This window comes from Tiliqua scincoides, chromosome 7 (assembly GCF_035046505.1).
Source record: "Tiliqua scincoides isolate rTilSci1 chromosome 7, rTilSci1.hap2, whole genome shotgun sequence".
NCBI lineage: Eukaryota > Metazoa > Chordata > Lepidosauria > Squamata > Scincidae > Tiliqua > Tiliqua scincoides.
In genome coordinates this window covers 76413200-76428753 of record NC_089827.1, presented here as the reverse complement: position 1 = coordinate 76428753, position 15554 = coordinate 76413200, and the positions used below count along the sequence as shown (strand labels likewise).

Below are 15554 nucleotides of genomic sequence, written 5' to 3'. Positions count from 1 at the left end.
AAGGGGAATGTAAAGCTGGCTGCATGGTCCCAATCTGATGAAAGTAAAGCTCAGCAACTGTTCCAGAAGGTAGCACCCCCCCTCCCAAATAATAAAACGAGTTGGTAAGATTAATTTTTATTTATTTTTAGACTTGCAAAGCCAGGTGAGTCCTGACAGTGATATGCATGAAATATTGGAATTTACATTGAACTGAACACTGCAAAGGGTTGAAAATCTCACTGATACTTTGCGGGGGGGGGGGGTGTTTATTGCAGGCAGGCTACAGAGAAAATTCACTTGGTGAAACAGGGCTGGCTTCTCCTTATTTATCTGTTTTTCTTTAATTTAATTATAATTATTTTATTTTGCTTGATGGTGTCACTTCCAGTCACTTGTGTACCTGGGGGGGGGGCAAATGGGGCAAATGCCTCAAGCGCCAACCCTCGAGGGGCGCCTCGGAGCCTCACCCTGCCTCCACCCTCCCCAGAAGGAACGCCCAGGAACACTGCGGATAGGCAACTTGCTGCTTCTCTGTCAGCACCTGGGCGCTGAGTGAGCCACCCCTCCCTTTCCCTCCTCTTTTATAGGAGGATTGGAAACAGGCGCCCTAGAGAGGCACTGATGGTCTAGGGCACCCATCTTGTCACCTCCTATAAAGGAAGAGGGGGGCAGCCCAGACAGTGCCAAGACGCTCCTCTCTCCATTGTGAAAATTGCCCATTGACACCCACTCTCTGCTTCCTGGCCTCCAACCACTTCTCAATCCATGAGAGGACCTGTCCTCTAATTCCCTGACTGTGGAGTTTTTTCAGTAGCCTTTGGTGAGGGACTGTGTTGAACGTCTTTGAAGGCTAACTGCTGCTTTCTGCCCTTAGGGAGAACAATCCAACTTTGGTGGAGGTGCTGGATGGGGTAGTGCACCTACCTGAAACAGTGCATGTTGCTGTCCGCTACACAAGCATCGAGCTGGTTGGTGAAATGAGTGAAGTTGTGGACAGGAATCCCCAGTTCCTTGGTGAGTTAAAGAAGTTAGTAAATGCTTCATTATTTATTTGAATTGTCTGAATCCTATTTTTCTGTGAGAAAAATTAAAACCTTAGAAAAGCAATGAACCACCAACCAATGAACAACCAACAGCTATGAACAATCAAACAAACAACTTATTTGCTTCCCTTGACGTTTTGAAATAACTGTACTTTGAGTTTCAAGACAACTCAGTTATTTTTTTTGTGAATAATAGTATAGAAAGAAACACATTCAATTGACAGGTTCTCCTCGGTTGGAGGGGAGTTCCTGGTGTGTTTCTTTCTATACTATTATTCACCAAATAACTGAGTTGTCGAGGAACAAGCGAAAGGAGGAGGAGAGGAATTCTAGTAGTGGGCAATTCAATTATCAGGAACACAGAGAGGGGGGTCTGTGATGGAGGTGTGGACCACATGGCGACTTGCCTGCCTGGTGCAAAGGTTGAGGACCACTTCTCATCTAGATAGGCTGACAGAGAGTGCTGGGGAGGAGGTAGTTGTTGTGGTGCATGTCGGCACCAACAACATGGGGAAATGTAGCCAGGGCATCCTGGAGGCTATTGGGTAGGAAGCTGAAAGCCAGGACCCAACAGGTAGCATTCTCAGAAGTGCTGCCTGTTCCACGCGCAGGGCCAGCTAGGCAGGCGGAGATCAGGGGTCTCAATGCATGGATGAGACAGTGGTGTAGGGAGGAGGGGTTAAGATTCGTTAGGCACTGGGGAATGTTTTGGGACAAGCGGGGCCTGTACAAGAGGGACGGGCTTCACTTGAACCAGAATGGAACCAGACTTTATGTAAAGTTCTGATTCTTTTATATTAAAAAGTTGGCGGAGCAGCTTTTAAACTGATCCCTGGCGGAAAACCACCAGGAGCTGAGGGGCATCCATTTCGGGACTCCTCATCCCTATGGGACGAGGATGGGGAGCTTAGAGAACAACAAGGTAAAGGCAGAGTAAGAGAAGAAATTGGGAATGGTAGCAGGATGGGATGCGATAGACTACTTTGCACAATGAGAGGATGCAGGAATAAAGGAGCTAATAAGCAGCCCATCCTTGGGTAATCCATGTTCAAATGCTTTTATGTAAATACCCAAGGTCTCCGTACGAAGATGGGTGAACTGGAAAGTTTGGTGACTAGAGAAAACTTTGATATACTGGGCATAACGGAAACCTGGTGGAATGCGGACAACCAGTGGGATACCGCAATCCTGGGCTATAAACTCTACAGGAGGGAGGGCCGTATTGAAGGTGGGGTGGCCATTTATGTTAAGGAAGGGATAGAATCCAGCAAAGTAGAGATTGAAGGCAGGTCCGACTCCACCGTAGAATCTTTGTGGGTTAAATTACCAGGCCTGAGAAACAATGTAATTCTGGGGGCATACTATTGTCCTCCAGATCAGAAACCTAAAGGGGACCTTGAAATGAGGAAACAGATCAGGAGGAGTCGAGGAGGGACAGAGTTGTAATCATGGGGGACTTCAATTATCCTCACATCGAATGGGCCAATTTGTGTTGGCTCAGTCACGAAAAATAGACCAGATTTCTTGGCATGTTAAATGACTGTGCCTTAGAGCAGCTGATCATGGAGCCCCCTAGTGGACAGGTTACTCTGGATATAATATTGTGCGGTACTCAGGACATGGTTAGAGATGTCAGTGTTACTGAGCCATTAGGGAGCAGTGATCATGGTGCAATCTGTTCTGACATGCACGTTGTGGGTAGAATACCAGGGAAATCTGTCACAAAAACCCCTGTTTTCAGACAAGATTTCCCTCAAATGAGGAGGCTGGTTAGAAGGAGGTTGAAAGGGAAGGTAAAAAGAGTCCAATCTCTCCAGAGTGCATAGAGGTTGCTTAAAACAACAGTAATAGAGGCCCAGCAGAAATGTATATCGCAAAGGAAGAAGGTCTCGACTAAGTCTAGGAGTGCGCCGACTTGGCTAACGAGCCAAGTTAGAGAGGCCGTAAAGAGCAAGGAAGCTTCCTTCCGTAAATGGAAGTCTTGCCCTAATGCGGAGAATAGAAAGGAACATAAACTGTGGCAAAAGAAATGTAAGAAGATGACACGGGAGGCCAAGAGAGACTATGAGGAACGCATGGGCAGCAACATTAAGGGGAATAATAAAGCTTCTTCAAATACGTTAGAAGCAGGAAACTTGCTAGAGAAGCGGTTGTCCCTCTGGATGGTGAGGGAGGGAAAGGGGAGATAAAAGGAGGCTTAGAGATGGCAGTGAATTTAAATGAGTTCTTTGCATCTGTCTCCACGGCAGAAGATCTCGGACAGATACCGCTGCCCAAACGGCCCCTCCTGACCAAGGAATTAAATCAAAGGTTAAAAGAGAAGATGTTTCAGACCTAATTGACAAATTAAAGATCAATAAGTCACTGGGCCCTGATGGCCTCCACCCAAGAGTTATTAAGGAATTGAAGAATGAATTTGCTGATCTCTTGACTAAAATATGCGACCTGTCCCTCAAAATGGCTATGGTGCTAGAGGATTGGAGGTTAGCAAATTTCATGCCAATATTTAAAAAGGGAAAGAGCGGGGACCAGGGAAACTAAAGGCCTGTCAGCCTAATATCTATTCCAGGTATGATGGTGGAATGCCTCATCAAAGATAGAATCTCCAAACACATAGATGAACAAGTCTTGCTGAGGGAGAATCAGCATGGCTTCTGTAAGGGAAGTCTTGCCTCACTATCCTTTTAGGATTGTTTGAAAAAGTCAACAGGCATGTGAATGCGGGAGAATCCATGGATATTATACATCTGGACTTTTAGAAGGCGTTTGACACAGTCCCTCACCAAGGGCTGCTGAGAAAACTCCACAGTCAGGGAATTAGAGGGCAGGTCCTCTCTTGGATTGGGAACTGGTTGAAGATCAGGAAGGAGACAGTGGGTGTCTATGGATAATTTTCACAATGGAGAGAAGTGAAAAGCGGTGTGCCCCAAGGATCTGTCTTGGGACCTGTACATTTCAACAAAAATGACCTAGAGGCAGTGCTAAGCAGTGAGGTGGGCAAGTTTGCAGATGACACCAAACTGTTCCGAGTGGTGAAGAAAAGATGAGATTTTGTAGAGCTCCAGAAGGATCTCTCCAAACTGGGAGACTGGGCAGCAAAATGGCAGATGTGTTTCAATGTAAGTAAGTGTAAAGTCATGCACATTAGGGCAAAGAATCAGAACTTTACATAAAAGTTAATGGGTTCTGAGCTGTCTGAGACTGATCAGGAGAGAGATTGTGGGGTCCTTGTGGCAAGCTCAATGAAAGTGTTGGCCCTATCTGTGGCAGCAGTGAAGAGGGCTAATTCCATGCTTGGGATCAATAGGAAGGGCATTGAGAATAAGACAGCTAATATTGTAATGCCGCTGTACAAATCTATGGTAAGGCCACACCTGGAGTATTGCATCCAGTTCTGGTTGCCACATCTCAATAATGTTATAGTGGAGATGGAAAAGGTGCAAAAGAGAGAAACCAAATTGTTTACTGGGTTGAGGCACCTTCCCTATGAGGAAAAGCTACAGCGTTTGGGCCTCTTCAGTCTAGAAATGAGGCGCGTGAGGGGGGACGTGATTGAGACATTCAAAATCATGCAGGGAGTGGACAGAGTGGATAGAGAGACGCTCTTTTCCCTCTCACATAACACTTAAACCAGGAGACATCCATGAAAGCTGTGTGTTGGGAGAGTTAGGACAGACAAAAGAAAATATTTCTTTACCCAGCGTGTAAATAGTTTGTGGAACTCTGTGCCACAAGAAGTAGTTATGGCATCTTTCCTGGATGCCTTTAAGAAGGAATTGGACAAATTTCTGGAGAGGTTCATTATGGGTTACAAGTCATAGCAGGTATGTGCAAGCTCTTGGTTTTAGAGGCAGGCTGCCTCAGATTGCCAGATGCAGGGGAGGGCACCAGGACCAGATTGTGCCTTTTGTCTTGTGTACTCCCTGGGGCATTTGGTGGGCCACTGTGAGATATAGGAAACTGGACTAGATGGGCCTTTGGACTGATCCAGCGGGGTTCTTCTTATGTTCTTCTTAACTCTGTGGATAGTAAAAAGTAATATCCCAAGACCTGCTTTGTCTTCTGGGTCCCATTTTTGACCCTGGGTCCAGGTACAAATTGCCCTCTTTACTCCCTCTCCTAGGCACTGACACCATGCTACTGTGAGGCAGTCCTGCCCACTCTCCTTTCAGATAGATAGCAGTTGATCAATGTGATCTACAGTACCATACTGAAGGGTACCATACCGAAGGGTTCCATACTGAATGGTATACCATTAGGGAGATAGACAGTCATCAGATGTGGGTTACCTCATGGGCTACAGAAGAGTTTGATGTGAAGGATCTGTACAAAAGGGTTTGAACACCCATGTTCAAATGCCAGTTAGCCATGTAATAGGTCACTTTGGGGGGAGGAAACTGTCCTCCCTTCCCCACATGAGAGAGAAAACTGATCCTGGAGACAGTTGTTATGTATCATTTGTTAGGTATCACTTCAGCCAGGATGGTACCTGAGGTATCTCCCTTTCTGTCAGCAAGGAGCTATGTAGGACAGGAGGTCAGGTAGTCCTATAAATGGACCCCACCTTCATCTTTAAGGGGAAATCCATATTGAGGATGGAGGAAATGGTTCCACTAGTCTTCTGCCCCAATCTGGTTCCAACAGGAACTGGACAACCTGGTCATCTGTTGGTCCTTTAGCTTTTATCTGACGCATACCAAAACATTCCACAAGATGGATTCCATGTTTGTTGCATACCAATGGCAATAGGAACTCAAATCAGGTGACTTGAGTCTGAGTCATGAAAATCAGTGTTTTTTGTTGACTTGTGGAGATTCGAGTCAGCTGCGGCAATGACTTGGGAATTGACTTGAGTCTGAAGTCACTGACTCGGCACTTGGTCGCCACACATGCAGACTCAAGTCTAAGTCTGGGTGTGCTTACTTACTTTTTCATGGTTTGAAAAACCTCATAAGGCCATCATTCAGACTAGGCTAGCAGCAGGGAAGTTCCAGCGAGCAGGCAGGGGTTAATGTTTGCTTTTGTACGGAGTAGGAAAGGGAAGGCAGGAGTGGGTTCTCTTTTCTGCCGCTAAAGGAACTGATGGTTATTGGATGAAGGGTGGGCAATCTGTTTTGTTTCTTTTGATGAGGGAGTGCAGAAGGAGGAGCCCAACGGGGTTCTTGCCATAGAATTGCTATCCCTGCCAGCTGGGTAAGAGGCACTTTTTCAAGTGGGTGCTCCTTTTTTATTTAGCAGGGGAAGAGTAACTGGCCCTCTTCATCCCAGCAGTGTCTTTTCTAGTGACTGTCTGCTTGTGTTCTTTTATATCTTTTTAAACTGAGTCCTTTTGGAACAGAGAGCTATTAGTTATTTGATTTTCTCTGTAAACCTCTTTGTGAATTTTTTGTTGAAAATCGGTATATAAATACTGTTCTAATAATAATAATTGACTGGAGAAGCCAGGGAAGAAGGAGGTGGGGAAGCTGGGGGGAGGCGGTTTGTAGTGATCACACTTTCCAAACTCATGGCTTCTCTGAGCTCCATTGTTACTTGGGAGAAAGAAGCCTCATTGAATGACTGGAACAAGTGGGACTACTTCTGAGTACAGCTGCAAAGTATTAGGTCATCCTAGTAAGCATTGCAGCTGCTGTGCATGACCCTCTTCCCTCTTGCCACTTCTGTTCCCGCTCTCATGTAGTCTGTCCCACCCCCTCCTACCCTGTTTACAGATAGGATGGAGCAGCAAGGGAGTGCTTAAAGTGAACTGTGATACACACAGCCCGGAGCAGCTTCGTTTTCTGAGTCAAGCTGCACCTAACTTGCCCATCCCTGCATACCAACCGTTCAGACTGTGTCCAAAATGTTCCCCTCCACTATCTTGAGGTGAATCAGGAAGGACATCATAGCAGTCTACAAGCCAAAGGGACAGCTGTCCTAAAGGACTAGTAGGCCACTTACAGCAAGGCATTGCCATCCCTGCTTCATATTGGGCCTCACCTTTTCTAGAATCTTTGTGTCAGGCAACCGCCTAGAACCTTTACACATTGTTTACACATTCACAAGACAAAGTGAGTGCATTCACTTCTACTGACACTTCTTTCAGTTGGCAGATCATACAAGTGGCATGCTCAGGGATCTCAGTAATTCCCACCTCTAGTGGGAGTACTGCTTGGGTACATCTCAGATGCAAAATTGAGCCACCCTGGAACTAGAGATGTAAAATTTCCAGAAATTTTGAAGCTCGGAAAAGTACCCATTTTTTTCCAAGTTTCTTTGGGGAAAAAATGGAAAGTTTTGGAAAAATTGAAAAAAAATTAGTACTTTTTTTTCCAGATTGAAAGTCATTCTGTTACTTTAGGAACATAAAATATGACTATGGATAATTTGTCAGTATAAAATTATCACAATTAGCATTTTAAAAATATAGTGTATCCAAGCAATTATTACAAACAGAATTTACTTCTTTTATAATATTTATTTGTAATTGTAACAAATGGAGCAACAATCTCCTGAACTGTTTACTAGTTTATGTGGAACAGACAAGAAAACCTCCACAAAACAACTTTAGAAATCCAGAAGTAGCAATTATTCATATTTCTTCTCCACAGTTATTAAATAAAAATAAAAAAATCCCATTCTCGTTAAAATAATTGACTGACATGTGGGGAAGTGTATAGAAAGGAGTGGGACTAAGTTTCTATGAATGGGTGTGAAATTTAATCAGAATCATTTTCTGAGTTGTAATAATCAGTTTCTGCTTCTGCAGCTACTCTGTTATGTCTGTCATTATCACAGTTATAATGGACTTCTAAAAACTGAAGGTTTACCCAGATTGAAACAAGTTACTCTATCCTTTCTCATGTCAGTTTATTTCTTGATTTATTGTGAGTGTTTCCAAACATAGACCAGATTCTTTCACATGCTGCAGAAGATGGAGGAATCTGAAGAAGGCGAGAAGCAAGAAGAGTCAGAGGCTATGTTGGGCAAAGACCTTGCCACCATGATGCAAGAGGAGTATGTTTGGCAGAATCCCAGATTGCATTCCTGGACCAAATCCCTGTTATATATTCTGCAACTTTTGAGAGTACCTTCCCAACATCAGGTCCTAAATGTGATGCTTGTTTTGTAATCCAGTCAAATGCAGTAACAGTGCTGTCATCACTTATATTTCCACCTTTGAATCTTGGATCCGGCAGATCTGCAGCAGCATGAATTGGATGGCAACAAAATTCTTCCCTTTTTTAAATAAAATCTTTACTTTCTTCTATAGTTGTAAATGGAGATTGAGATTTTCAAAAACAGTTGTTTTTATCTTGGTCGTTAGATAAGGAATTTCTGCCAAAGTGCACTCTCTGATTAAGATGCAGTTATTGCTGCAGCAATTGGCTTTAGAATCTTCAGGGAATTTTGCAGCTGAACCCAGAAGACATCCTGATCAAGAACAGCGTTTCTTATACTCCTGGGTGCTTTAAGAGCTTCACTATTACTGTTTCTTGAAGAGCTTCTTTGTTTTTTAGTAAACTTTCAAAGGAGATCACTACTTCAGCTCACCAAGTTTTACTACAAAACTTCAGTGTCACTATTTTATTCTTCGCATTTTTTTCTACTTGCTTCTTCTTGAAAACTGCAGCTACAATATGAGTACATTTTACATGTTTTATAACTTATTTATAAATTTTATAAAGACCTTCAATACAACAAGACAGTTTTGGAACTGGCCATCAACAACTATCCATGGAAGATGATCAAGGACCCCACAAGAGACTACAAAGAGCTGGTCAAGGGACTCACCCACTGTGCAGAGAGAGCCATGAAGAACTTAGAACTAGAAGAAGGACAGCTGAATGTGAAAGCCAAGGAACTTCTGAAGCGTCAAGGAGAAACTAGAAGAGATCCAGCAGCCACACACTTGCAGAAGACCATCATCAACAAGGCCTGCTGCATTGCCGTTAAAGAATCCATTGCTGACTACCAGCAGAAGAAACTCCTCTCAACTGCTGCTCAATGAGGTAGTCTGAAATGCTGTCAAAGAGACCTTACTGACGAACAACTCATTACCACCTGCCTGAAGGATAGCACCGAACAAGGCCGATAACCGCAAGAGCAGACATAGAACGCATCACGGCAAACTTCTACACAGAGCTATACCGATCCGCTACACCTATCCCAAGGTGTCCCTCTCCAACAGAAGAGAAGCTGCTGCCCATCCTCACCTGTGGAGAAAGCCATTCAGTTGCTGAAGAAGGGAACACCGCCGAGACCCGACAGAGTGGACCTCCTCAGAGCAGGAGGCGAAAGCATCTACAAACTGCTGGCCTTTCACTTTAACTCCTACCTTGAGATTGGGAATATCCCCGACCAATGCAAAAACTCAAAGACGGTCCTGATCCGCAAGAAGGGCAACAAAGAAGACATTGGCAACTACTGGCCAATCGCTTTGCTATCAATTCCCTACCAAGTCTTTACCAAGATCATCCTGAACCAACTGGAGTCAACGCTGGACACATACCAGCCAGTGGAACAAACCAGCTTCCAAAAGGGCTTCTGCTGCATGGATCATATCCATACCATTACGCAGCTGATCAAATGATCATGAGAGTACAAGATGCTGCTTATACTGACGTTTGTGGACTACAAAAAAACCTTCGACTCAGTAGAAGTCAACGCCGTCCTCAACTCTCTCCTGTATGCCGGAGTGGACCCGTCGTACATTAACATCCTAGAACAATGCAACACCAGGACATCAACAACCATCCAATTGTTCGACCACAAACTGCGCATCTCCATTGAAAAAGGAGTCCGACAGGATGACACCATCTTCCTGAAGCTCTTCACCTCAGCCCTTCAGTATGCCATGAGCCAGCTTGATTGGGACCTTAAGGGTCTGTTGATCAATGGAAAGAAGCTCTCAAACCTGCGGCTTGCAGACAACATTGTGCTTATCAGCAACAATACAACGGAGATGAACGAGATGCTGAATAAAGTAGGCAAAGCTATCAGCTTGGAGATGAATATGAAGAAAACCAACCAATGCTGCGACAACGGCAACTCTGCGGTGCCACCCTGGATAAAGTTGACAGCTACATCGACATGGGACGTGAAGTGAACATGGCCAACGATCTAATGATTGAGATCGAGAGACGAAGGAAATCTGCGTGGGCTGCCACGGGATCAATTTGAGAAGTCACCAGTCAGATCCAGGATCCACAGCTGAGAGCCCACCTGTTTGACTCCATAGTACTTCTGGCTTTTTGCTATGCCACAGAAACATGGACCAATAACAAGACCATAGTTACTGCCATGCGAACTGCCCACTGGGCACTTGAAAGTTGCCTCCTCAGGATGAACCGCCGAAAGCAATGGCAATGTGGTCTCAAGTCAAGACCTCTGGCAAGACTCCAAGCTCTGTGACCTGCTCAAATACATGGCTTCTGCAAAGCACAGATGGGCAGGACATGTCATCTGCCGAACAGATGACCGATGGAGCACTAGAATCATGCACTGGATCCCATACCCCGTCAAAAGAACCCCCGGCCGACCAACTACTCGCTGGTTAGATATCCAGGTCATTTAAACAACAGGTACTGCTGCACTTGACAACAGTCGCACTAGACCAAAAAACATGGAGCGAGTGTGGGCCACATTGGAAAGATTGTAAGTGACAATGGACCATCAATGTATCAATATATGTATAACTTCTTTTGCTCATCTATAGATCATTTGAAGGGTTTCCAGTTTCATATCATTAAGAAGCAAGTTGAGCTCATGAGATGCACATCCTATTTCAGTAATATTCTCCATTATGATCTCCCATAATGCTTTAATATCACTGGCATTGTCAGTCAGCAAAGCAAATACTTTACCACTTCCAATTTTCTGTACGACTTCACATATTTTACAGCTGATATACTCTGCAGTATGTCTGTTCTCTCCTGTTTCAATACTTTTGTAAAAAACAGGTTGAGGTGTTGTTATAACAAAATTTATAATTCCTTCTCCTCTCACATTTGTCCATCCATCTCTAAGTAGTGCAAGGCACAGTGCTTCATTAATTTTTCCTTGCACAGATTCCATGACACCTTCATATTCCGACTGCAAAAGAGGCTTGCTTTACATTCGTCTGCTTGGAGGGAGGAACTTCCCTCAGATTGTGTCTGTTGTCTTTTGTGCTCCCTGGGGCGTTGGTGGGCGACTCTGAGATACAGGAAGCTGGACTAGATGGGCCTTTGGCCCGATCCAACAGGGCTGTTTTCTTCACTGCATTCAGCTAGAAATTCAGCATCCAGTGGTATATAGCATGATTGGGTTAGTCATAACACCCACAACGTTAGCAATGTTGGGTCATTTGTGGTGTCACCCCCCACCCCAAGGCTAGTACCTGGGTTGGACCATCCCCCGCCCCTCACTAGCTACGCCACTGCCTGTAGATTAAGTATTTCCTTTGTTTATGACCACATGTTTTAAAGTGATCTTAACATGTATTTCCCAACCTTCCATGTAATTTAGCTATGCAAATTGTCATTTGCCTGCACCAAGCAATGGTTGCCTTTCAGCTCTTAACAGGCTATTGCCTTGTTCTACCAACTCACAGAGAAGTCACCAGTGCCCTGCATGATAGACTCACCTGATACTTCCAAGAATTTGTTTGTGGCAAAAAAGTTGGAATACAAAGATTATTGCCCCTGACATCCTAGCTACATGAACACTCTGGGAAAATGCATTCAGACCAGTTACTGTTATACATGAATATCAAATATATTCAGATATATTCTGACTACATATGTGTATGCATTCAGAATATGTATTCAGATATATTCAGTTTGGGAGTGTTATCATAATGAAAGAGCATAACCAGAGAACTATTGGCATCACCTCTTTTGAAACTGATGTGGATTTTGCATTTCTAAAGAGTTTTCTTTTTAATGTTTACATTAATGCTTGGGGTGGGGAATTGCCAACAATTGCAGCACCTTCTTCCATAATAGAAATAACTTCAACTTGCCCTGTTTTTCATGGACATATATTTCATACTTCACTAGCTCATGGAATATTCTGTACATTACATGTAACATGGGCTTGGTCTGTACCTATACTAGGATACAGTAGTAGAATGGGCATTTTGAATGGTGGATAAAAGAGGAAAATTGGTACAACACACATAGAAGATCTAGCTAGCCCAATCCTCTACACTGATTACTACTACTGATTACTTACCAGAAATATTAAAACAAATACTGCTGGTAAGTAATCAGTAGCATTCAGGTAGGACTTGTTCTTGCTAGCTATTCTTTTGTCAGATCTCAAGCACCCAGACTGAATCAAAATCAGACGAATCAGCAAAGTCTCATCTCTTTTCTCAGATCTGGGGGGCTCTTCCCACTGAAACCTGAAGTCAATTTTAAACTGCACACATTTTTCTCTGACATGTAATACTACTCAAACATGTAACGCTACTGCTTTTAAGCATGTTTAGGATCACAACATGCTTAAAGAGATTCTTTAATAGTTCAGGCTTCCTTGTAGTTCTGTAGTTCCTTGTAGTTCCAGTTTGATGGCTGCCTCCCCGATCTCCTGATCATGTGTTTTTTTTTTTCTTTACATTTTGTGTTGCGTGGAAAAGGAGTGTCTTTCTATGTTAACCATTTGCATATTCTCCCCCCCCCCAGATCATGTGCTTGGCTATTTGATGAAGGGCCTTTGTGAGAAGTTGCTGGCGTCTGTTGCTGCCAAAGCCATCCACAACATCTGCTCGGTGTGTCGGGACCACATGGCCCAGCACTTCAGCGGGTTGCTGGAGATTGCTCGCTCCCTGGACTCCTTCATGCTCTCACCAGAAGCAGCTGTGGGACTCCTGAAAGGTGTGTGTTCTCCCAGCTGGGTGTCATTGAGGGGGTGGGAACAGGGGAAATGACCAGTAAACATGATGACTTTTAAAAAAAATTAAGCAATGTTTTATTTATTTATTTAATTTACAAATATTTATATCCCACCTTTCCAAGTGCTAATGGGGAACTGAAGGGAGTTTATGAAAAGAAGAACAAAACAACCAAAAATTTCAATCAACAATATCAAACAAAAAGAAGTCAAAAGCAATAATAAGATTTGTAGCACAAGAGATCCAAAACTCCTGGAAACGAATGCAGCTAAAGAAAAACAGAATCAACTGAAGTTAGGCATAACAAAAAATTTTATCACCTATTCAAAAAGTTGGCAGAGAAGGAATGTTCTAATTCCCATACACCACATCTGGTGTATGTGACTATATACACCAGAAACCACTATTGAAAAGCCGTGGACAAAATTCAGCATTACAAACTGCTGGGCAGTAATGTATTCTGAGGAGTTCCAGGAACATTTGATTCAGGCTTCCAAGTGAGTGTTCTGGCAAGACATTGTCACAGGTAATTTCAAACACAGTTTTCAGGGTTTTCAAGGGAGCAAGGCTAGTGTCCAGGGTGGACTGCATGAAGTCGGTGTTCAGGAGTGAGGGCACTTGATCTAGCTGTTCTGAGAAACAGGACAGCAAATGTACCTGCAGAAGTACAAACTAACTCAGATTACAAGGACATTTAAAAGTTCAAAAACAAAACAAAAAATCAGGAGAAGCTCTTGAATAGGAGTTTTCCCATTGGACAAAAAAATAAATTGGTATGTCTCAAGAGTTATTCAAAAGGTGTTAAGGAATTGGAAGAATGTAATCCAGACAGCAACTGTTGGGGACTTTTTGACTTGAAAGTCCATGAAAAGCACAAGCTTGGTTGGAGATTTGCTTGATGAGAAAATTAATTAAAGTGTCAAAGGGAGATTTAGTTCTAAGGTGATTCTGGGGTCCCAGAAAAACAAAAGTGAAAGAGCATGTATGTCAGTGTTGGTCAAGGCCAGCAAAAGCATTTTACTAGGTGGAGTGACACTATAGAGAAAGAACCAAAGAAAATGAGGATCTAATAAGCCAATTAAGCCAGGGGCTAGAAATTACTCTGACTGTATTATCAAAATAGCAAAGTGTTAGGAAAGCCCATTCATCAGTTATTTTATTTTTCTTTGATAAAATATATCCTACCTTTCCCATGCTGAAGCAAGTGCCCAATATGGCTTACAAAGCTCCATAGTAGAGTATAAATGGGTTTTTATATTGATTGTTCTACAGACAGCTCATAGAAGCCCAGATGGAATCTTTCATGGAGTGGTTGTCACAGCATTAGGGTATTCCTTCTGAGAGGAGCAGTTTAAGGTGGGCCAAGTTGTAAACAACAAGTCTTCCTCACTCTGTTGTCTCTCAACAGTTTTATCAGCTTTCAGTCTTCCATCCAAAATGTAATCAGAATTGCTCTTGTTTAGCATTCTTTGGGCATCCTTTCCACTTTTGTTGTCTGGTCAGGAAAGTTATTTCCAAGTTAACAGTTGGGATGGTGCATCTCCTTGTGAGAACAAGCAGGTTCAGAAGAAGCCATGGGGATGAACCAGACTTCCATGCAGAGCCATCAGGTTGTGCAAACTTCTCCTTGGCTAGAGGACATACCTGGTGGTGTAGAAAAATGATGACATAACAGATTGAGGCAGCGGAGTATCTGAGTTAGGCCATGACAGAACTTCTGCAGATAGAAAGTTCTAAGAAGGACCTTCCCAGATGAAGAGGAGTCACAGGATTGCATGTTCTAGGTAACGGGCAGCTACCTACTCCAAAGAATGCAAAAAAAAAAAAACAACTCAGCAGAAAAGCTTCAGGAGATTCCCCCACCCTTGTGCAGCAGGAAAAGAGCCATTTAGGCAAGGTGCCATATGTGCCACTAATGGCATGCTCATTGAACTTCCCTCCCCTACTGACAGGACAGATAGGGGATGAAACCAACTCATCTGTCTGTACTTAATTATGCATGAACAAGAAATCATGTCCAGGTAGGTGATTGACAACCCTGAGGTGGAGGAAGAAAATTGCTTATACCTGGGGAACACCCGGCATTGCTAACCCTAACAGAGGGAGTTTGGGCACCAAATCCTGATTCAGCATAGCAGTGGCGTAGCTAGGTCATTTGACACCCAAGGCCCATAAATTTTTGTGACCCCATATGATATAATTAATTTTTATAGTGATATCATGACTGAAAGTGACATCATCAAGCAAACTGTTGAGCCTTTGGCCCTCAAGATACTTGCTGGAGCCCACGCTGGCCCAACGCAACTGTTCTCAGCGTGAGGGTAACTGTTCGACCTCTTGCGTGAGCTGCGGGCTGAGGGTTCCCTCCACCACTTGCTGTTTCACATGTGTGATGCAGCAGCAAAGGAAAGGCCGGCCTTGCTTTGTGCAAGGCCTTTTATAGGCCTTGAGCTATTGCAAGACCTTCATTCATTCATGTAAGTTCCATCATTAATATATTCATTTATTTAAATTTATTCAAATTTGAAATATGAATTAATTTTTTCCCCAGTCCCCAACACAATGACAGAGAGATGATGTGGCCTTCCTGCCAAAATTTGGACACCCTGTTCTTGAGGAATCAGTATTGCATCCAATTCAACCCTTACAAGCCTTTTTCCAAATCTCACTGG

The 15554-nt window shown here is 43.5% G+C and overlaps 1 protein-coding gene across 2 annotated transcripts in view; it reads left to right on the top strand.

Annotated features, from left to right (window-relative positions):
- The window catches only part of TNPO3 (transportin 3), a 291077-nt gene that overhangs the window by 130310 nt on the left and 145213 nt on the right, over window positions 1-15554 (top strand). For both annotated transcript variants that reach the window (XM_066634005.1, XM_066634006.1), the window contains 2 exons: window positions 857-996; window positions 12674-12865. In XM_066634005.1, the coding sequence (XP_066490102.1) occupies window positions 857-996; window positions 12674-12865 (332 nt within the window). The remainder of the gene's footprint in view (window positions 1-856; window positions 997-12673; window positions 12866-15554) is intronic.